Raw genomic sequence first — 24239 nt, 5'->3', positions numbered from 1 at the left:
GAGGATGACCCACCACAACCCTTCCCTCACAACAGACTTACTAGCTGGATGCTGTTTTCCATGCTGCGAGGCTGCATATTGGAATTGGATTGGTATTGGCTGATATGGCTTGTTAAAAATCAGCCATCAGTATTGGCTCAAAAAATCTCTATCGGTGCACCCCTAAAGATACTGTATACAATAGTTTTGGTTTGGAGATGTATCAGTCTGCAGGAAAAGCAAACTTTTGTGTTCAATGGAAGGCTTCCTCTCATCTATTTTCCTAGGTTTTCTCTCCCACTTTTCAATAGAATTCTGCTACCTAAGGGTGTCATAATACAATGAAACAGGAATTTTTCATTATAAAATTGGTGTCCTTTCTGTAGTTTTACTGTTAGAATACTAAAACTGACTTTAGAGAAAAGATCCCAAGCGTTATCAGGGCAAGTAATCTTACTTTTTATGACAGCAAATAAAAAGGCACTCAATTGTCTACCAGCACTTTTTTCTGTAATATGTCCTTTGTTAGAATGTAGAGGCAAAAACTACTGAGCTTATATTACGTTAGTCCAGTGGTTCTCGACTTCTTTAGATTCAGGGCACCCTCCATAACTTTCCTGAATTTGATGGACCCCAGTTGAAAACCACTGTTGTATCGCCTCGACTTACCTAGTGGTTCTCAACTGGGATGTTGCTGCCGATGGCAGGTGAAACTGCTCTTCATGCTTCATGTGAAGCCAGATTGGGAAGGGGTGCAGCAGCAATCGGTGTTATGGTTATCTGATAAGCCTAAAGCAGGCAGGAACAGCTGCACTAGCCACACTCCTCCCAGAAACAGGTGCACAGGGCAGTTCCATTTAGCAGCAGTGGTGTTGCAGCCTGGAGAAACAGCTGCTGCCAGGTGGAAGAGCCCTGTGTCCTTCTGTTTCTGGGAGGAGTGTACAGAGCTAGAATGGGAAGGGTTGTGGTAGAAACCTTTCCTTCTGCTTGTGTTAAGTTTATTAGATAACCCTAATGAGGGCAGGAGCTTGGGGCTGTTCCCACAGCCCTTCCCAATCCTATTTCACACAAGGCTTGTAGAGCAGTTTCACTTGACAGCAGCAGTGTCCACACTGTGACACACCTGAAAGGGTCTTGTGGCATCCCAGTTGAGAACCACTTCCTTAGTCCACAGCGAGGGCTACATATTCACAAACCCAAAGAATGCTGTTTTTACGGAACAGACAACAGGGTAAAACTTATTGTGAAAAAGATTTGTGGGTGTTAACGTTGTTTCTTTAATATTAGACCTTTAGCACATAATTATCTGGCCTCACTTTTCAAAGATAGATTCAAAATAGATATTTAAAATGCATTTCAAATGCTTGTGGAAAAACAGTATGGCCTTTTCTATGCATCAGAAATACCCATTTTGGGGTTCAGGCAGAAAGTTTCAAATAATCTGCCCATAGGGTGAAATTAAGTAATTTAAAATAGGACTTCAGTGCTCCACAAGCTTTGTTTGAATGAGTACATTCCACTGTTAGAATTTTATAGAAAGGATAACCGTTCTGTTTCCTTGGTGAAAATTTAATCGGAAGGAAACGTTTTCTTGACTTACATTTTAGGTATCTCTTTTGTTTTAAAGATGGGAACAGAGAAAAGATCCTCATGGTAGAACTTATTATGTTGATCACAACACACGAACTACAACTTGGGAAAGACCGCAGCCTTTACCTCCAGGGTAATGTAGAACTTTTATGCTTCTTTCAATTTAATGTTTTAAATTGGTACTAAAAATACTTTTATCATGTTTGTGGTTACAGGATAAAGTTATATAAGTGTAAGGTGAGAAGGCTGTATTACTGTATTACCAGGGAAGTTGTGGGGGCAAGTGGCAGAGTTCAGGCTGCTTCACTCCCCTGCTGCTTGTCTTCCACCCCTCCCCTCCACCATCTGCCTCCCTCCTGCTGCTTTCTCATCTGCAATGGTGGTAGGGGGTGAATTTAAGATGACACCCCCAATAATTGGATTTTATACATGGAAAATTATAATACATATATATAACCCATTGTATACAGCATGAAATTTCATCCTAAATCAGTTGATCAGATTAATCTTTTATGTAAATGTTGGTGTTTAAATTTATTGCCTGTGCCAGGGGTTGTCAGCTGGGAGTACATGTACCCCTGGGGGTACTTGGAAAGGTGCTAGGGGGTACGGACGGGCAGGCAGGGACAGAACACCGCCACCCACCATCCTGTGCCACTGCCTCCCAGGGGCAGGGCAGCGACTCCCCTCTGTGGGCCGCACAGGCACTGCCCGGCCAGCTGGACATGGCAGGATGGGGGGAGAAGCTTGTACATGGTGGCGCCGCAACCCCCCCTTCACTCCACATCTGGCTGCCACCACCAGAAGGGGTACACTCCTTAAAAAAGGTTAACAACCCCTTGCTTACACCAATAATTTTGACCAATTTATCTGCTGCTTTAATTTGCCTTTTATTTAATGCTACATTTAAAAGATGTTAATTTTATCACACTTTAAGGTGACACCAACATGTGAAGTGCACATCAGAAATATAAATTTGTGCCTCATTTCTATGTGTGAACCAAAATTTTAACTTAGAGTACCACAAAATATTAGTTTTATATTTTTAATTGAAAAAAATGTGAATACTAATATTAGTATTATTTTGGTAGCTGGGAAAGAAGGGTTGATGATCGTGGAAGAGTTTACTATGTGGACCATAACACAAGAACAACAACATGGCAGAGACCAACAATGGAATCAGTCAGGAACTTCGAGCAGTGGCAGTCTCAGCGTAACCAACTGCAGGGAGCTATGCAACAATTTAACCAACGATACCTCTATTCGGTAATTTTTAGCAAACTGAAATACTAGGAAATAGTCTTCTTTCTTTAACTTTACTTTTCTCTAGCAGTTTAACTATGTTTAATGAGATATTGGAGATCTTTCAAGATTATTCACATTCCTCATGATGACTATGAGTTCTAGTTTAGGACCTTCACTCTTCTTAAACCACTATCTCTGTAGGATTCTTGTTCCTGGGTGTCAGTTCTCTAGGTCAAAAAATGTTTGTTCCATATACATTTAATAATTGTAGGTACCTAATAGCCATAACAACAGGTACATTTGTAAGCCACTTCTTCACCTTTGAGGGGACTTCGGTTCAATGATCCAGTCTTTTTTTTAATCATTATCTTACTTTGGAATATTTTTAGTAATGCTCAGCTTATATACACCAGTATTTTTGGTTTCTTTTTTTTGCCTAGGCCTCAGTGACTTGGAGCCATTCATCAACACTTCTATGCTTTTGTTTTTTTTACTTTAATACCTGTTTTGAAGTGTCTGTCTTTGTCCAGCTCTGAAGCTTTCTTGCACAATTTCTGTGTTTTGTCTCAGGTTATTATACATATCTGCAGCTTTACAGGAAGAAGAAAACTGCTCAGCTGTTTCAGAAATGTTGTTTTGAAGTAGGGATAGAATACCATTCATGGTAGTATCTGCCTGACCATTCTGAACAAGTGAGGCAGATCTGACTGATATTGTCCTACATATGCAAATACTGTGGGGATTTCATCCATCACCTGTGGGAGTTTTCAATTAAAGGGCCTTAAATTTAGTATGCTGGCAGATGTGGAGTTTCATAGATTCATAGATGTAGGGTCGGAAAGAACCTGAGCAGATCATCAAGTCCGACCCCCTGCCATGGGCAGAAATGAATACTGGGCTCATATGACCCCCACTAAGTTAAGCTCATATAACCTCAGCTAGGTAGTAATCAAGCCTTCCTAGGGTAGTAATCAAGCCTTGAAGTGTATCAGAGGAGAAATTACTGAACTATATGTTTGAGCCAGTTTCAGCTGCTGACTATTAGGATTATATGTTTGTGCTTCCTATATTCACATAGCTTTGTTTTGTTTTAAAACTTAGTAGAAAGTATTTATTATCAGAGCATGTCCTATGAAGTTTTTTACAATGCAAAAGATTCTGCTACATACTTAAAGTTAGCAGGGTTCATCCCCAATTTATATAATTAAATGCCATGAAGAACCGTAAGCAGTAGACATAAAATGATGTATTACTGCTGAATTTCTTGATACCTGCTGGCTCTGCATCATTTTGTTTTCCCCACTCACTTTAGCTTGAAGACTTGGAGAGAGATGAGTGACTCTTAAGTCACTGCTGCTTATTTGAAGCATTTTTTAAACCATTTACTGTTTTTAAAAACATTTGACATTTTTTAAATTTTTTATTCCTACTGTGTCAAAATTTGTTGGAAATTAGAATGCAGTGATTCTTGCTTTGCTGATGGATAAAGCATTGACCCTGATGCTGGTATCCTCAGTACCTTGTGCCAAGAATTTAGTACAGCCAAGGTTGATATCTTTGGAGGCATTGTCTCTATGCTCTAGATATCACAATCAGCTCATCATGATCAGCAATGTTGTGTGCAGGGTGGAGGTTCAGGGAAAGGATAACTTACTTATGTTTTGAGGAACTGGAGGAGCATAGTGATGCCAAATACTTCTTCATTGCAGATGAACAGGAAGATGTCACTTCTTAGTGCAAAGTTTTTACTTTCCCCCCTAGTTTATTAAAGTAGCTACCTAACTTGCTATTTAAAATAGTATATTTTAAATTGGAGTTAGTTCAGGAATCTAAAGAGTTTACAGATGACAGATACCCTGAGCTGAGAATGCTTATCCATCCATGTTCCTATGCTTTTGGGCTTCCTACATGAGATCAGTTTATAAAAGTATAGCAGGACACATGGGCTGCTTGCAGATGATAAAAAAGAACCCAAAACGGTGCTTTACTTTTAAACTCCACGTGTTCCTGCGCCACGCGTAGCACGTGCCCTGACGAGGCAGTGTGTTAGTTGGACCCGGCTTGCCTGATGTCTGTATAGATTACGTGCTTTAGCGGGACTTTTGACACTTTTGTCTAATAGTTGATTGAATAAGCTATTAGATTAGTAGGGCTTTTTGGTGCTTTAAAGTGCCCGACCTATACAGATGAAGCGGAACCAGATTGAAGTAACATGCTGCTGCTTCTGGTATAGTGCTTTTGTTGAAATAACATTTGCAGGCAGACAGACATTATCAAATTTTGGGCTTCAGGGGAGGAGGAGGGGATGGGTGAGGTAGAGAGTGGATTGGCAGGCACAGAAACAGGCACGGACATGGAAGGGCAGGTGGCTGGGGAACTCATGGTGGGGACAAATGGCAAAGGATCAACAGCAGTGGTGGGGACTAATTTAAGATGAGCTTCCACTAATTAGATAACTATACAGGGAAAATTATAACAAATGTTTCACTTCCTTGTATAGAATATAATTATTCTTGAATTCAGAAATTGTCTTGGATTCAGATAAACACAGTATATTAATTAGACACACAGAAGTGGCTCAGCTTTTTTTATGGGAGGCGTGCTCATTTGTCTGTCTCATAATTACTATTTCAACCAGTTTACTACAAACTGAAGTAAAGTTGATTTGTAATCTTCAGGATCACAGGTAGTATACATGTTGATCACATGTTGCCTTAATGGCTCCCTTTTTTCCTTTATTGTTTAAAGGAACAATTCTTTTCCATCACCTTGCTGTTTATGTACTTAAATAATTTCATATTCATTTTTTTTTCTGTTTGGCTTACTGTTCTTCAAAATGTCAGTTACAAGAGGCAAGGATTTCTTGAGTTGGACCAACCCTGTCCCAGCTATGCAGTTGGTCGTAAGAAAATAACCAGAGGAATACAAGAAATTTATTCTCATTTTTTATTTAAATTAAAATTCTTATAATTACCAAATGTTATCCTTGAACACAGAGTAATCAAGCCATGTAAGGTAATAACCCTACAAAAAAGAATAAGAAAAACTGGGTAGGCAGGTGGGCAAAGTACGAGAAGTTATTTAATTGAAATAGGTCACTGCAGAAACAAAAATTCAGCCCAAGTCAATCCAGCAAACAGACTATAACATAGAGGTTTACCTGGAAAATGGAAATCTAATTGATTAAGAGAGTGTCAGAGTGATGTTATAGTTGTGAATGGTCTAGGAATATGTGAGAGGCCAGGATTTTTTAAGATGATTTTATTGGACCAACTGCATAGTTGGGATAGGGTTGGTCCATGCTGCCACAGCTGCTGCCACTGCCATGGCTGCTGCTGCTTATGCTTAGTCAGGGTTTGAATTACACTTCAACTCCTTGCGGAGGTCTGCCTCCAAGCTCCCCTGTAATTTGAACTCTGTCTTTAGTGAGGCTCTGGCTCTGGCCTTGCTCTAGCTGGGGGCACAGAACGCATTGTGGCTCTGGCCCCCTACCTAGCCAGGCAACCAGCAGTTGTGGCAACAGCAGTTTCTGCCTAGGCTTTGGCTTCTGGATTGCATTTCCAGAAGTTGTTCTCTGAATATTTCAAGGGATTTACACTTGCTGCTAAACAGGTTAGTACTGCTGCATGTTAAGAAAGGATCTCAGGTACCCCAGGCTCATCAGCTAAGGGCATGTCCATAATGTGATGCCATGTAGCTAGCTCTGAAAAAAACAGTTGGATACCAGAAGCAGAATAGCTGTGTAATGTTGTTGATGAGGGGTCAGCTAGTCTGGGAAGGCCATCACTATAATATAGAATCATAGACAAGTGGGGCTGGAAAGGACCATAGGGTGTGATCAAGTCCAAACCCTTGCTTAAGGCAGGATCATCCTTGACTAAACCATCCCAGTCAAATGTTGGTCTAACCTTAACCTGGTTAGACTAACATTTGACTGGGATGGTTTAGTCAAGGGTGATCTTTCCTTATGTAGAGGGTTGTACTCGATCACATCCTGTGGTCCCTTCTAGCCCCATTTTTCTATGATTAATGAAGATGTAAACAATACTGGATCCAGAACAGACCCTTGGGGAACCTCATTTGATACCTTCTTCCAGCTCCACAGGAGTATACTTTATTCAATACTCCAGATAATTTGTTTGGAGCTAGGGCAGGTATTTTCCACAGCACTGTATCATTAAGTATAGACATTCTGACGATCTAAAAATACTACACTGATTTAGAAAGTCAAATGTGTTGGTCACAGAGGTGGTTAGCCATGTGAATTTGAAATGAGGCAGAAAGTTGTGCAGGATGGCACCTTAGAGACTAACTGGCAACAGCCTGCTTCATCAGATGCTATGTGGCTGAAAGTTTGTCCAACACCTCTTCCAGCTATACAGTTGGTCCAATAAAAGATATCACAAAAATCTTTGGTTGTCAATCATAAATCCTAAGTTCTTCATGGATTTGGTTCGTCATGGAGATGATTCATAAGATCAGCATCTCAAATCACATGTTATCTTGTTTTGGCATATTTCATTTCTGTTACTGAGTTTTCTTTTGCTCTCATTATTGCGTTGAAGTCTTTTAACAGGATGCATAATTTCAAAGGGTAGAGCAGATTTGATGTCATTTGCTTCTGGGATGACACCATGTTTATCTCTGTCAAACTCTAATAGCCAGTAAAATGGTGATGCAGTTTTTAAAAATGTTTCAATTTGTCTTTAATCTTATCTTTTAACCAAAAATGAAAAATGTTGTTTTGAAGCTTTTTCTTTTGTGAAACTTTGGTGGCAAATATTTGTGTGGTGAAAATTATATTAGTAATGTTTCTCAAAATTTGAGGTTAGCACAGTCTTAGGTTTAAAAAAAAAAAAAAGGCTTTTTCTGAACTTATGGAAGACACCCTGCATTCTTTTAATTGATTTTGTATAGGAGTGAATCAGTTAGTTTAGTTCTAGGTGTTGTTTTTTGCCACGATTAAATTTACTCAAAGTTAATAAATTCTATCTCAAAATTCTTTCAGATGGGATTTAAACAATAATATAACATCTCATAGCGTCTTGATCTTAAGGATATTTATTATATCAAAGAGCAGTTTAATAGTCAAATACTGGTCAGTGTATAATCTTCAATATGGTATCATGCTTAAAAAGGTTAGGGTGAGGCTAACGTCATAAAGAAAGTGCTGTGTGGGTGGGAGAAACAGGCAGTGCTCCCTTGCAGCATGGAAATATCTAAATATGCCATTTGTGATGCCGCAGACGTGTTTGTGGCGCTGTATACCACATGGCTGTGCCCATCTAGACATGGCCTCGAGGTTTATCTTGTGAATCATGTTTGCACACCTAACCGTACTAACATTCTGTGGTATCCTGTGGCACCCTGGTTGAGAATCACTGGCTTAAGACAGAGCAGAAAAGCTAAATTGTTTAGTTGCAAATCTACTACCTCTATGTATATCCATCTCAGAAAAAAATAGGTAGTTACTGTCTGGAAGGTTGGCATGTCTAAACAATCGGAGATTACAATTCAGTGCATGCAGAGATGGCACGCACAAAAAGAATCCAGTGGCAGAATCTAACAGATGCAGAAATTTTTTTTTTCTTTAATCTAAGCGTCTCCTGTTTTGTTATAACTAGGCTTCAATGCTGACAGCAGAAAATGATCCACTTGGGCCTCTACCACCAGGCTGGGGTAAGATAAAATGTACTTTAATTTGGATATATGACTGTAGGGAGAACTTGCCATACAGTCAGGTAATACTTTTCTTTTTGTTTTCAGAAAGAAGAGTGGATTCAAATGATAGGGTGTATTTTGTGAATCACAACACAAAGACCACACAATGGGAAGACCCTCGAACTCAAGGGTAGGTGTATATATAATGTCTTCTTAACATGTGTAGATTAGATACTAGTGTTTAAACTATTGTGTTGAGTTTCTTAGTATAAAATAATGGACTGTTTGTAATTTGCTCCTTAGCTTACAAAATGAGGACCCTCTTCCTGAAGGCTGGGAAATCAGATATACTAGAGAAGGTGTCAGATACTTTGTTGATCATAATACAAGAACTACCACCTTCAATGATCCTCGTACTGGGAAATCCTCTGTGTAAGTGATCAGATAGTAGAGGTTTTTAAAAGATTGAGATTAATGATCTAAAAAGTAATGTTGTTCTCATTAGTGATGTCAGTACTTTATTTGGGCTGTAAGCATTAAGTCCAGAGCAAGCTTTGGTACCTTGGTTCTTTTATTTTGGAGATGTATTTATCAACATTTCTTTATTCATTATAACAATATGTGAAGTTACTTTGTAAGATGCTCAGATATCATGATTATGAATGCAGGACAAGTAGAGGAAGTGTTTGTATATTTAATAATTGTATGTATTAAAATAATATTTAGAGAAAATAAAAGAATGAATGCTTTAATAGAATATTTTTAGCTATAATATTCCTAAATTACCATATTAATGGTTAAAACCAGCCAGTTCTTCATACCCAGTATTGCAAAGCAATAGACAATTAAGTTACTCTTCTGCAATGCAATTAAACGTATTACACGTTGATATTCCCTCAGCAGCATCTTATGTGCAGTTTGAAGTGTTCTGATATTTTTTTATTCATTCAAGAAATTAGCAGGTTACAATGATTAGGTTTAACTCTCCTTTTTTTTGAAGCTTGATTAAATAATTCTGAACCAGCACCAGGGACCTGGAACATACCAGCTCTTTCCATGAGTGGTTATATTGCTTGTTGTTCTAAATTGTCATGTTTTGTTGAAATCCAAAAATTATTAGTTTAATAGTGAAAGTACGGATACGTTATTCTTTATCTGTTTCATTTGTTTAAATTATTTAACTATATTGTTTTACAGAAATAAAGGCCCTCAGATTGCATATGAACGTAGCTTTAGGTGGAAACTTGCTCATTTCCGTTACTTGTGTCAGGTACTGTACTAGTAATAAAATCTATTTTTGTGCATAATTAAAGTAATGCTCACTTAACATACATCAGTATTAGTAACATATATTATTTCATTATACTTAGTCAAATGCACTCCCAAGCCATGTGAAGATCAATGTATCCAGACAGACATTATTTGAGGATTCCTTCCAGCAAGTAAGGCTATGGTATTTCCTGTATTAAATATGTTTAGTAAAACAAAACATGATTTTACTTGTGTTGGTTAGGCATATATAATTATGTAGACATTAAGAGGAAAGACTTGTATTTTGCCTAGTTCCTCAGATATTAAATATGCATAATTAAATCTTACATTTCTTTAGCTGTTGAATTCTAAAGTCCACAGAAAAGTATGATGCCTTCTAGTATCACAAAAATTAAAAGTCTGCCACTTGTCTTCCCTGTCCCTCTAAATTGCTTCTTCAATCCCACCAAAATCTTTGCAGTGCATTAGAACCAAGATAAATATTTTTGTAGAAAAGTATGTTACTGTTACAGCCTAAAATTAGTTTACCATAAAATATGAGTCACTTCATAAATTTAAATACTTCAATATTTAAAATTTAAATATTTCAATACTTTTTAATAATGTATTAAATACAGAAATGTGCAAAAGAGTATATAATTTAACATAGGCCCTGTCAGACATTCCTCAGATCCCATCTTGGGTTTAAATAATTTTATACTGAATCCCAAAAGCTGTGCATCTTGCCATGACAGAGGTTCAATATATGGTGTGACAGGGCACACAAGTTCTGCAATCTAGCATAAAATTCCTCAGATCCCATTGTGCACCTGGATCTTTCAAGGCACACTGTATAGCCCAGTATCATCTGCATGTTCCGTCTTTGGCTAGTTTTTCCATTTTTATCACGTGATAAATTGGTTCAGCATGTGTTGTGGTACAATATATCACACAATTAATGTGTTAATTGTGTGATATGTCTGCCAGGGACCAAAGATACTGAAAGACTGTTTGAATCTTTGCTGTTTGTTTGATAAATGTCCCTGATCCTAACTTGTTTCTAGTTGCTTCCATAAAACAAACATAAGTTTATTGGGTTGAAAGTATGCTTATTTATTAATTGTTAAAATTTTGTTTCTGCCTTAAAATTTGATAGATCATGGCTTTAAAACCTTATGACTTAAGGAGGAGATTGTATGTTATATTCAGAGGAGAAGAAGGATTGGATTATGGTGGTTTGGCAAGGTAAAGAAAAATACTTAAACATCTTTAAAAAACCCTATGAATGTTTTAATGACAAAATTGCACTCTTAAAATCTGGTTTTGAGAGTAACAGAAGGGCTACTTACTTTGCAAATTGCCTTATAATCTGGGTAATCTTTTGTACTGCTTTCAGTATTTTATAGACAGAGCTGGCTGCAGTGCCTGCAGCTATGGTTGCTTAACACCTTTCTATTATAAAAAAAAACAAACAGTTTTTAGTTGCTTGTAACCTTTGCCAAACTCCAGCCATTAGCTGCTGTTGACTGAATTTTTTGACCAGCTCTTAGAAAAAAGATGTTCACTGTTTCAAAGGATGAGAATTGGGGAAATACATAGTTGTTCTGTGTAAAACATTCTTACAGATATTTGATTGAAAAGCCTTAGTGCCTCCAAGCTTTGCAGCAACTATTTAAATTTGATTGATGGGGGCATGTCAAATTGAGATCAGAGAGGTTCCTTTTATTACTCCATGAAAAGCCACCCTAATATATCTGGGTTTTCAGCCTCTAAAAATTGTTGTTTGTGCATGCTCAGTTGACATTTGTTTTAGGTTAGTAGCAGAATTGTCCAAACAGCAGCCCTGGGGGCACTTGACTGTCCAGAGGTTAAGGACAGAGCTGGGAAACTGATAAAAGTGGATAGGACAGGAATAGAAACGGTAGGATGGTGGAGCAGATGAGAGATTCTGTGGGGTGGGCAGTATGTGTAGTTTGGAGGCGGACAAGTATGTAACGTGTAGAACACTCCCTTTCAGAGCCTGGAATGGGAACTAAGGTGTCTTGAGCATACACTTCTGATTTAAACGTTACTATGCTGTGTGGCTTAACCAGTAAATGACACCATTTTGGTTAATGACACCAATAACACAATTTTGTCACAGGGGTGCTTTAAGCTACACTGATACTTGTAAATGTCCAGTACAGTACATCTCAGCCTTTGGTCCTTGGAGGAGAGACAGGTGTGGAGGTGAGGGAAAGAAGACTGTGGAACACTTTGAGATATTGAAGGACTGCCAGAGGATATAGATATTTCAGAAAGTGCTTCAAAGATAATCCTACTTCTCAAGGATCATTTTTGAAGTGCTTTGGCCATTTTTGGAGTACTTCTTTGGCTCTGAATGCCTGCACCCTTGCTGTTTCAAGCACTTTAAAGGAACTTGGAGCTTTTCAAATGCCACATCTGTCTGTAGCCTAAGTTCAAATTAAAGACAGTATCATAGTGCAAAGATACAGGCTTCACCAAGGTTGTAATAAGCAGGCTTAATTTTGATTTTTCCAAACTTTGGAGAGCTTGACTTTATAATTGTAATTTTTTTAATTGCATTTTTGTTTGTTTAATAAATACACATTGCTATTGATCATACTATATCATGTCTAATATTTAGATTTATTAATGTTTAGACCATTTGGCTGGCTATTTGCAGGAAGCTGTGAAAGATCTGTATTTGTGATGGGGTTCTTGTATGTGGGTTGTTTTTTTGTTTTTGTTTTTTTTTTTAGAGAATGGTTTTTCTTGCTTTCCCATGAAGTACTAAACCCTATGTACTGTCTATTTGAATATGCTGGCAAGAGCAACTACTGTCTGCAGATAAACCCAGCATCAACAATCAATCCAGATCATCTGTCATATTTCTGTTTCATTGGGCGCTTTATTGCCATGGTAAGTTAGATTCTTAAGGGGTTTTTTTGTGTTTGCTTTGATTAATTACAAATATATTCTTAAAACAATAAAATGTATTTTTCTGTTCAAGATTTGTTTTTCATCACTTGCTAAATAAAGAATATAATTATGCAGGGCTATCAACTCAGGACCATTAATTAGCAATAAAAGTTCTAAATTTGAAAGATTCTTAGCAATGAGATTAAGTGACGAGATAATACAGTACTAATATGACAGTCTAAATTTGATAAGGTATTTGATGCGAAAGGTTAATTTTACCTCTTTGGAATATCCAAATAGGTATTCTTTTGAAAACATGTCTAAAATTTTCTTGAAAAGATTCCTCCATGTAGCTAAGCTACAAACAAACATTCCTTTGAATTGTTTTACAATACAGAATTCTTTTAAAATACTGCTTGAAAATACTGAAAAACATCTTGAACCAGATGCCAGAGTTCAGATTCAGTGGAAAATGGGAGTTAGTAGGGATCTGATCATAGCTCACTGATTTTGTAACTGAGCTTCTATTTTGGTAAAGCAGTAGGAAAAGCATTTAAGTTACACTGCCAGCCTACAGACTGCAGAATCTGCCACTTCACCCCACCCTTCACAGCTTGCTCCTACTTGAAAATAAAGCAAGAGGCCAAATGCAAGAGAAGTATTTAACTATTAAAGATCTCAGACTCAACATTATTCTTTTCAAAGCCACCTCTTAAAAATAAATTATTCTGTTTTCATTGTTGATGCTTATTTTCAGAATATTATGGTCAGGCTCACCCTTTAGTTACTTTGCTACATAGCACTGACTTTCAGGGGAGTTGCATTGGTCTAAAACAGTATGGCTTCCAGTATGTTGCTGATCTGTTGAAGTGATGTTGTTGTGATGGTCCAGGAAATACTTGCTTCTCACATTATTTTTGTGACTGGTATCTTACTGGACCAGCTGCATGACTGGTATAGACATAGGCAGGATTTCAGATATCACAGTACCTTTTCTCAGATATCTGGGAGAGCAGTAGACACAGCTGAGCTAAGAGTCAGATGGAACCAATGTTTGTGTAAAAAATCTGTATGTAAATAAAAACAGGATATAAGCAGGGTGATCATAGATCCTGGTTTGGCTGAGACAGTCCCAGATTCTGTAGGCCCATCCTGGCCAGTTAGTCAAAAGTCCTGGGCTGGAGTCTGGTGGGGAGGTAGAGCAACATGGTGCACCAGGCAGGCAGACAGGCAGGTACCGCTGCTGCTGTGTCTGTGCAGGAGCAAGGAATATGAACTTCAGATATAGCATCTTAGGGTGACCATGCATCCTTCTGCTTTGCACCCACACTGCAGCAGCGGTGCCTGCCTGCCCATCTGCCTGACACACCATGCCATTCTGCCTTCCTGCTGGACTCTGGCCTGGGGCTTTTGACCAACCAGGCTGGACTAGCCTATAGAATCTGGGACTGTCCTGGCCAGACTGGGACGGATGGTCACCCTAGATCTAAGACAAATTATCAGGCAGCCAATAGATAAGAGAGATGGAGTAAAAGCTGAAAATGGAAGAACAAGGGTTGTTGATGATTTTCTGTCCAAACCCTCAACAAATGAACACGTCATGCAGTAGGCAGGGATGGTGACAGATTATTAAATCCAAGGCCTGATTTCTGTTTCTTATGTCCATAGCAAAAATATCAGAAAGAGATGATAATCTGTCATCTCTACTCGTGCAAGTAGTCAGGTTGACATCAGTGGGACAAGGACTGTAGAAGGGAGCCCTAAATTTGAATCGTCCTACTTTTAAGGTTACTAAATCATATGGCCAGAACCAATATCAGTTACAAATTATTCAGAATTTTTGTTTTCTACTGTTCCTGTTTTGTGTGTTTTGGGAATAATAAAGAATATTTTCAGGACCTCCAGAAATGGGTTGGGCATGATAGAGACCCATAGAATTATACTGGTCCTACCCCAAAGAGCTTACAGTACCAAAGGACAGAACACAGAGAAGGTCAGGGGGAAGTTCAGAGTAGTTATGTGTCTTTGTCTTGTTAGTTCAATGGTTGGATATACTTTTATTCTAGACAGGGCTGGTACTACCCCCTTAATTAAGGTTACCCTCTACTTCCTTTTAGGAAGGATTGTGCTTGCAGTTGCTAATACATTTACCAACTGTTTGAGCTGAAGTGTTTATGCTACATTTATATGAACTTGGGAAATTTTGGGTTAAAACAGTTCAGTGTCTTTTGAGAGAAAGATTAGGAAAAAAATTAAGCAGTTAGTACCCAAAGTACTCCTCTCCCCACCCCCACTGTCTTCCAAAACACCCAGAAATTCATGCTCCTTTCATTGGGAAATTGTGGCACCTCCAAGCTTTAGAGCAAAGAATTTAAATTTAGTAAAGGAAGTTAAGAGAGTTTGCCTCCATTTGGCTATTGTGCAGTCTCAATTTGCGCATGCTCGGTATGGATACATTAGCATTTGACAGGTAAATTCGCTGGAGTTTGTCTGCCAAAATTCACACCTAAAAGTTTCAGGGATATAGGTTGTAGCCATGTTGGTCTAAAAAGCAGAGGCAGATAAAACTCTTGGGCTAGGGGTGATGTTCATTATTAGACCTAAATAGTAGCAAAAAAAAATCTCTCTTTGCAAGTTTTTGCTTCCAAACACCCTTTGTCAGGCAGAGGAGAATTCAATGATTTGTAATAGTTCTCCCAGGTAAAAAAGTAACTTCATTTTGCACAGGGGAGGTGAAAGATGGTGGGGTGAGGTTCCCTTGGGTTTCAGAGTTCATTTGGGAAAAGGTTGCTCTGTAACTATGCAGATTAGGCAGAGACAAGGCTCCAGCAGGTTTCTTTCCTGAAGGTATCAGGCAAGGAGTTACATTTTACTCATTTCCTGTTTAGCAATGACGTTTACATTTCCAAACCTAACAGTTAACATTTGCCAACATTACAAGCAACTGAAAAGTCAGACTTTAGCACTGACAGTGCTGTTAGCCCTGTCTTCATTAATAAAAACTGTGTTAATCATCTTAGTAGCTGCTTAATTTCAGGAGGAAAAAAGTAATTTAGTATAGCTCATGATGAGAATGTATGGTATCTTCATAGAAGTGCAAGTCTGCAAGAAGTGAAGTTTTCATGTTTTAGGGAACTTTTATTTTAGGATTGCTCCAGTCAAATACAACATAGAAGAGAGATAAAGCTGATTAAGTTTGGGATCATTAATGGAAAGTGAAAATAAAAAGAAACTGGATCCAAATTCCACTACATTTTGCCAAGCATATGTGGGAGCTAATGCATATTAGTATAGACTATACTTTCTGTGATCAAAATGCATCTTAAATGAATAGTGAAGTGTCACTAATCAGAATTTTATAATTACTCGGGCACTCATATTAGCACGTGTCACTTTTAAAAACCTTCTAAGAGCTCATCTAGGGTGGCTGCCCAACCTTCTCACAGGTCTATAGGGCTCTTAGCCGTAAAATTGTTTAATGGTTTTCAGCATTCTAAATTTCCTTCCTAAAAGATTTGCTATCAAACCTAGGTAAATAGAAAGAACATAGTTTATTATCTTGCAAAGATCGTATGAATGAATAAAAATTAGATTTTGTTAAAGTGTATAGACATAAGACAGGAAAGGAATGCCCAACATAATTAGAAGGAATAATGTTTTACTGATTAAAATACAAGGGTTATGTTAATGACTATAAAAAAGGAAATGACAGTCCTCATAGTGAGTGAAATATAATAGGTTAGAACACTTTTCTTATTGGGACTGTGTTCTCTTATGTGTTTGGAAAGTACTTAGCTGATGTTACTTCAATTGAAATAACATAGTATCAATAACCAGCGCAGTTCTTTGTGGATATGCAGTCAGAGAGTAGGGATGACAGTAAAAAAAAATTTTTTTTAATTATAATTTTGAATCCAGCTGGGAGAGTAAGATCTCTTTCATAAGGCTGTTCGAGGAGGAGTTCAGTGACTGAGTTTTAAACTTGTCCCTCCCCTGCAAGCTGCAAGAATAATCCTTTTGGTCTATTTTTTGTATATAGCAATAGTACCAGATAGTCTCAAATAATTGTTGGTAGATATACTCACCTACACAGAAGGTAAGGAAATATGTCAAAAGTTACTGTCATTTTCTTCTTTTTGCAGGCTTTCTCCCTTTCAAAGGAAGATGATATAACTAAGAATTTTCAGCTTGTATGGTAGTAAAGATTCTTAGGCTTTATTTTAGTGCTCAGTTAATTATATTGTTTTCTTCATCTTTGCTATTTTCCTTTTTTTTTTTTTTTGAGGCATAGCTACTTATAGGCGCTTTATGTGCATCTTCTTTCCCAAAGATTATTTCTGCCATGAAAGAATAAGTGGAAATAATTCTCTGGTGAACATTAGATTTCTTTCCCCCCCATTTACAGGCATTGTTTCATGGAAAATTTATTGACACTGGTTTTTCTCTGCCATTCTACAAGCGCATGCTAAATAAGAAACTTACTATTAAGGATTTGGAATCTATTGATACTGAATTTTATAACTCCCTAATTTGGATAAGGTTTGTAGATTTTTCCCTTTCCCCCTAATATTTTTCCTTTAGTTTAGTGAAAATGTATATTTGTTTAATTTTTTCTTTTTTTTTGTTTCTTCCCCCAGGGACAACAACATTGAAGAATGTAACTTAGAAATGTACTTCTGTGTTGACATGGAGCTTTTGGGGAAAGTTACTTCCCATGAGCTGAAATCAGGAGGTTCAAATATTTTGGTAACGGAGGAGAACAAAGAAGAATATATTGGGTAAGTTACAGGTATTGAAATGTGCCAGCTATTTTGTTTTCTTCTGTTGCCTTTAGTCATTTTTATATGGTACATTGAATATTTCTTTACATATTTAATGAATCAGAAGCCATGATAATTACAGCTTTTCTTCATCAGTCTGTGTTGGCAGCACATTTACATATATTTCATTGTGAAAATAACCAAAAGTTAATTTTCCTTTTCATTCTCAGGAATTTATGACCTGAGAGTGAGAGGTTTTATATTACTTGTATCGGTTACATTTATGCAATCATATATTATGTAATTATACTAATATAATGTAATGTATGGAGTACTATAAACAAGTTTATAGCAGTTAAAACTAAAGTTGGGGAGGGACACGCATTTTGTTCCCTAACAGCAAAGGAATGTGAAGTCCTGGATTCAATTCCAGTTTTGGTAGGGCAGTGTGATCCAAGTACACAGTTGTGATCCTGTGACCTAAGGCAGTCTCTCTCCTTCTCTGCTCTTGCTCACCCTATTCTGTTTCCTTTCCCTTTCCTCTTCATCTTTGTTTCTCTGTAATCGTCAGATCATAATTGTTCCTTTGAATTTGGTCCTGTTCTTCCTTTTTTTTGTTGTGCTACTCATATTTCCTTACAACTCCCTTGTGCCATCCTTCCACTCAGCAAATGTGTACTGCAGTGTTATTGTTTTCTAATTTTCCTTTGCTGTCTGGGCACCAACAAAGGAAGAATTGGCAGCATGAGAGAGAGAGCTTCCTAGCTGTTCCTGTACTTGTTGACCCCCAGCAGTTAGGAGGAACAAATGACCACTGTGCTCCAGGTTGTTGCTACATGGGCTGGTGCAGTGCAGCCCAGGGAGCACATGGGAATTCTGAAGAGGTGGATCACAAACTAGTGTCAGTAAACCCGTCAGAGAATGTAACTGCCTCTAATGAACTATTTTAGTTTAAACTTTCCCAAAAGTTGATTTGGCAACAGACACTTTCAATAGAAAGTGGTACTGTCTGGGGAGATTTTTAAACAACTGTGAACTGGGTCTTATGGAAACTCTTGAGCAAGCTGAATTGGCCTATAATACTGGAAAAAATTATTTTAAAAGACAGACTTCTTTTAACAGTTGTAAGGTATGTCATTTTTTGTTCTTAAACAGACTAATTCCCTTCCCAGTAAGATTTTTCATCTTGAAGTACAACATACAATAGCACTGTTAAAGTAGAATACCAAGTGATTTTGGACAGGAGAAAAAAATTCAAACCAAGATATTTTCTTCCAGATTCTGTTTTGAAACATTATGAAATTTATTGTGCTTTCTCTTACGTCACTGTAAAGTACTAGTAACTTCACAAATAAGTTGTTGAATTTACACTGTTATAAGGGAGAGCAGAATAAGAAGCTGTAGATGCTGTATGTTTAAACACAAGAAGGCTTCCTAACACAGTATTTTTTATTTTTTTGCAGCCTGATGGCAGAGTGGCGCTTTTCTCGGGGAGTAAGAGACCAAACCAAAGCTTTCCTTGATGGTTTCAATGAAGTTGTTCCCCTGCAGTGGTTACAGTATTTTGATGAAAAGGAGTTGGAGGTGAGGCTTTAACGTTAGCATATTGTTGTTAAGGAAGGATGTGATTAAAGGATAAGTAAGCATAAATCTCACAAGTGAAAAGTTTTCCCATCTTCTTTTTACTTGGCAACCCCAGGTATTCCTTTCCTCCCCCACCTTCAGTCAGCCATAAATTCTTTTCCAAGAGAGCTATAGTTAAAAATGGGAAGAAGGTAGGGCACTTCCTTGGATCAGATTATGATGTAACAGTAAAAAGAATACCACCCCTAAATCCTCTTGCCTCAGTACTGCCCTCTGTATTGGCTCTCACTCCAGCTGATCCCCTCCACAACCTCTAGAACTAGACACCTGTTATCCAACATAGCAACCTCAGCATGGAGCTTATTGTAATCATCCAGCAGCCACCATCAAAACTACTGTTGCTAGATAGGGTACTGGGGTTGGGGCTTGGGCCACCTGGATTCGATTTCTGATCCTGCATCTTGTCTACTGGGTGAGGTCTGGGCCAGTGACTGCCCCTCCCTATGTGTTCACATTTTGTAGAATGGGGGTAAATGATGCTGATCTGTTTTGTGAAGAATTTTGGAATCTAAAGATGAAAAATGAGCCAAGTCTTAACCATAAAAGATTGTAGCCATAAAGAATTTGAGGGTGGTTATAAAAGATTGTGAGAATGGAGTAACTACAAGTACCTAGTGTCTTCAGACAAGGAACCATCTTTTTACATCTCATCTGCAAATATTATATAATGGGATCCTAAGTCTTGAACAGCACCTATGGAACTTTTCCAGTACTTAATAACACACAATGCGGATAAAATGTTACATCGATTTTGGAAATCTAGGTAGGGAAAGGGGAGAATACTTAGGTTAAGTGATTTCTTATGTTCATATTTAGATAGGTGTAGGTTAGATATATTTAGAAGTTCAGCATTCATAGAAATGAATAGAAAACTCGTAGCACACTTATAGGCTCAAAAGTGCTACTACGCTCTTTAGCACCATGGCTGAAAGACTTGGGGGTTATGACTGACCACAAGATGAACGTGAGCCACCAATATGATGTTGCAGCTGGTAAAGCAAACCAAACTCTGGCTTGCATCCATAGATGCTTCTCAAGTAAAACTCAGGATGTCATCCTTCCTCTGTACTTGGCTTTGGTAAGGCCACAGCTGGAGTACTGCATCCAGTTCTGGGCTCCACAATTCAACAAAGATGTGGAGAAGCTTTAGAGAGTCCAGAGGAAAGCCACACATGTGAGCAGAGGACAAGAAAATAGACCTTATGAAGAGAGGCTGAAAGCCATGGGACTCTTCAGCCTGGAAAAGCACAGGCTCAGGGTGACCTGGTACCTGCCAATAAGTACATCAGGGGTGTGCATCAGGATCTAGGGGAACATCTGTTCACCAGTGCCCCAGGGGATGACAAGGACCAACGGTCACAAAGTCCTTCAAGGCCTTTTTAGGTTGGACATAAGGAAAAACTTCTTTGCTGTCTAAGTCCCCAAGGCATGGAATAGACTCCTTCCAGAGGTGGGGCAAGTACCTACTCTTTACTCTTTTAAGAAATGTTAGGACGCTTATCTTGCTGGGATCCTTTGACCCCAGCTGACTTCCTACCCCTGAAGCAGGGGGCTGGACTCGATTATCTTCCAAGGTCCCTTTGAGCCCTAATGTCTATGAAATCTATACGTTTTAGTTTACAGATTTCACTGTATGAAGGGTAAAAACTTTTTAATAAGCAAGTTTGTGTTTTAGTGAAGAAAAAACAGTTTTACTTGGACACAAAATTATACTTTACAAGTGTTTTACTTTTTAGAAAAGGGAAAACAATTTATTTTAAACATAACATTAAATGGTAAAGGTGAAATACCAATTGAAAAATAGTTGACCTGGGTTGTTAAATATTTGGGGGTTCATGGTACTTAGGGTTGATTTTATTAGCATCTCCTTCAGATCTACTAATATAATATTGAGTACAATTATTGTTAAATAGACATTGTGAAACAGCTATTGATAAAATGTCATTATTAACATTTTAGATTACATAAATAGACTTGATTAAGTACTGGAGGCTATAGCACTAGCATTTTATCTTCAGTTTTGTTCATCCTTTGTGGATATGTTTTTATTCCATAGGTTGAGGATTTCAGTGATTTAAAAATTGACTTGTGTTTAAAGTACAGGAAAAAGAATGAAGGAAGAGATGTTTAACCTGTTCCAGTTCTGCCATAAACATTAGGCGTGGGTTTGAAAACAAACTGTTCTTTGTCTTGAGCCAGGTGTACCCTACAGACTTTTGCTGAAAGAGTTGTCAGGCAGGAATGTGAAAAAATTAAACCCCTTGGCCAACAGAGGTATTCTTACAAAACTTCTACAGTGGATGTAACAACACTGACAGAAGAGGATGGGTGCTGGCTTAAGTTTTTTTGAGAAATGAACTGCCAACAAAATTAATCCTTTTTGGCAATGTGTATTGTGTATTCATTAGAGAACTCTTGACATAGCTGTAAAGGTCTAGCTATTGCAGTAGAAGCTGCAGTGAAGATATGCCCTCAGTTTCCCAAACTATAAAATTGTGTAATATTGCCATATGTTATAGAGCTGTGATAGGATTTAATTCATTATGTGAATTCATTATGTTTGTTACACTTTCAGGTAAGAGAGGTATGAGCATGGAAATAGCTCTCATTTTTGAGCAGTGTTTCTGGAGCTAACTTTGTGTAATGCAAGTGCAAAAATTGAGTTTTCGTCTTGGTGGTTATTCACTTTGTCAAGAGACTTGATAGACAATGAGCAATTAATTTACTTGATTTTTTTTAAATAAGGTTCTTTCACACATACATAAACTTTGTTATATCACTAGAATAATAACCCTTTCTTTACGCTAGTAACAGTGGTCTGGTTTCTACATTTTTATTAATTCAAAAAAACAAATGAGAAAAGGCTATTTTGAGAAAATTAGTGTTAGGAAATTAAGATCCTTAAAGGCAATGCACCAGTTATGCTTTTCAGAGACCAGATTTGGAAAACTTCAACCAGAAAAATGAACATTTAGGAAAATAATGAGAAACTGTAAAAAAACTTCATGTGACAGCTCTGCTAGCAAAACCCCCAGTGCAGATGCACTTCTATTACCCAAGTAAAAGACAACAAGAAATTGTTTTTTAGATATATAGGGAGTAAAAGGAAGACCCAGGGAGGAATAGGACCTCTGCTAAATGGGCAGAAACAATTGGTGACGGACAGGGGGGACAAGGCTGAACTCCTCAATGAGTTCTTTGCCTCAGTGTTCCTAAGCGAGGGACACGACAAGTCTCTCACTGGGGTTGTAGAGAGGCAGCAGCAAGGTGCCAGACTACCCTGCGTAGACCCTGAGATGGTGCAGAGTCACTTGGAAGAACTGGATGCCTTTAAGTCAGCAGGCCAGGATGAGCTCCATCCGAGGGTGCTGAAGGCACTGGCCGACATCATTGCAGAGCCACTGGCGGGAATATTTGAACACTTGTGGCGCACGGGCCAAGTCCCGGAGGACTGGAAAAGGGCCAATGTGGTCCCCATTTTCAAAAAGGGGAGGAAGGAGGACCCAGGCAACTATAGGCCAGTCAGTCTCACCTCCATCCTTGGCAAAGTCTTTGAAAAAATTATCAAGGCTCACATTTGTGAGAGCCCGGCAGGACAAATTATGCTGAGGGGAAACCAGCACGGGTTCGTGGCAGGCAGATCATGCCTGACCAATCTAGTCTCTTTTTATGACCAGGTTACGAAACGCCTGGACACAGGAGGAGGGGTGGATGTCGTATACTTAGACTTCAGGAAGGCCTTCGATACGGTATCCCACCCCATACTGGTGAACAAGTTAAGAGGCTGTGACTTGGATGACTACACAGTCCGGTGGGTGGCGAATTGGCTAGAGGGTCGCACCCAGAGAGTTATGGTAGATGGGTCGGTGTGGAGCCTGCGCCTCGCTCCGCCTGGCCTATCGGGGTGTTGCCCCTCCCCTCAACTTGCCTGCCATGACTTGGATGTACTCAATTACCTTCAGAGGGGTCTCCAGTGGAGATCTTTATCCTGGGTGGGGCCTGCCGATAGACGGTGTTACTCACGGTTATCAGACGTGGTGATCCACGGGGCTCCGCCTCCCCTACACCCTGTCCACATGCCAGCCGCTGGGCGATGTCTTCCAGATGTTGCCAGGCCGAGTATGATGGCCTCTGACCAGTTCCCCGGTTCCCGGTCGTCCTCCCTCCTGCTGAGAGGGGTTTCTCCTTTCTCCTCCCTTATAGATAATACTCCTCCGAACCAGGGGGAGCTGGTGGGTGCTTCCCCTGGTTCCAGTCCCCTCCTGGGGCCTCCGCTGTCTCCCCTTTCCTCCCGTCCGCAGGGCGCTCCCCTGCCTCCTGTCCGTCTGCCGCTTCAGGACGCAGAGAGAGTGCCTCGGCATGCACTCTCTGACCGCCTCTCGCTTGGCTGCTGGCGAAAGGCTTCCAGCTCTTGCCTACACTGCCTGCTTGAGATCCGCAGGCGGGGTCCTCGACAATCCGTGCGAGAGCCTGCAGCACGGGCAGCACACCCGTACTCTCTCTCCCTGGCTCTCTCTCCTTCCCTGTCCTGCCAGCGTTTTTAAATCTTCCCGTAGCGGCCGCTCCGGCCGCTGGGATTGGCTCAGCTGTTCGCCGCGCGGGGAACAGCTGTTGCCAGAGCCGGCGTAAGGGCGGCTCGCACGGCTGCAGCCGCGGATGCGGCTCTTCCTCCCGCTGCCCCTCTGCCGGTACGTATGCCCTTCTGGGGGCGGGGTCTGGGGTCTGTGGGTCCCCTCTTCTCCCCCTCACTCGCCTGTGGGGGCGCTTCGCCGCCACAGTAGGTTTCGACCTGGAAGGGTGTGGGCAGTGGGGTCCCGCAGGGCTCGGTCCTTGGACCGATACTCTTCAATGTCTTCATCAGTGACTTGGACGAGGGAGTGAAATGTACTCTGTCCAAGTTTGCAGATGACACAAAGCTATGGGGAGATGTGGACACGCCGGAGGGCAGGGAACAGCTGCAAGCAGACCTGGACAGGTTGGACAAGTGGGCAGAAAACAACAGAATGCAGTTCAACAAGGAGAAATGCAAAGTGCTGCACCTAGGGAGGAAAAATGTCCAGCACACCTACAGCCTAGGGAATGACCTGCTGGGTGGCACAGAGGTGGAAAGGGATCTTGGAGTCCTAGTGGACTCCAAGATGAACATGAGTCGGCAGTGTGACGAAGCCATCAGAAAAGCCAATGGCA

The 24239-nt window shown here is 39.5% G+C and overlaps 1 protein-coding gene across 7 annotated transcripts in view; it reads left to right on the top strand.

The window, feature by feature from the left end:
• WWP1 (WW domain containing E3 ubiquitin protein ligase 1) overlaps nucleotides 1–24239 on the top strand; it is a 99823-nt gene that overhangs the window by 68742 nt on the left and 6842 nt on the right. For all 7 annotated transcript variants that reach the window (XM_059723914.1, XM_059723913.1, XM_059723912.1 and 4 more), the window contains 12 exons: nucleotides 1607–1702; nucleotides 2661–2835; nucleotides 8439–8493; nucleotides 8581–8665; nucleotides 8779–8907; nucleotides 9673–9745; nucleotides 9846–9917; nucleotides 10883–10971; nucleotides 12489–12648; nucleotides 17054–17187; nucleotides 17286–17426; nucleotides 18872–18992. In XM_059723914.1, the coding sequence (XP_059579897.1) occupies nucleotides 1607–1702; nucleotides 2661–2835; nucleotides 8439–8493; nucleotides 8581–8665; nucleotides 8779–8907; nucleotides 9673–9745; nucleotides 9846–9917; nucleotides 10883–10971; nucleotides 12489–12648; nucleotides 17054–17187; nucleotides 17286–17426; nucleotides 18872–18992 (1330 nt within the window). The remainder of the gene's footprint in view (nucleotides 1–1606; nucleotides 1703–2660; nucleotides 2836–8438; nucleotides 8494–8580; nucleotides 8666–8778; nucleotides 8908–9672; nucleotides 9746–9845; nucleotides 9918–10882; nucleotides 10972–12488; nucleotides 12649–17053; nucleotides 17188–17285; nucleotides 17427–18871; nucleotides 18993–24239) is intronic.

Source organism: Alligator mississippiensis, chromosome 3 (assembly GCF_030867095.1).
Source record: "Alligator mississippiensis isolate rAllMis1 chromosome 3, rAllMis1, whole genome shotgun sequence".
NCBI lineage: Eukaryota > Metazoa > Chordata > Crocodylia > Alligatoridae > Alligator > Alligator mississippiensis.
This window is presented reverse-complemented; position numbering and strand designations above follow the sequence as displayed.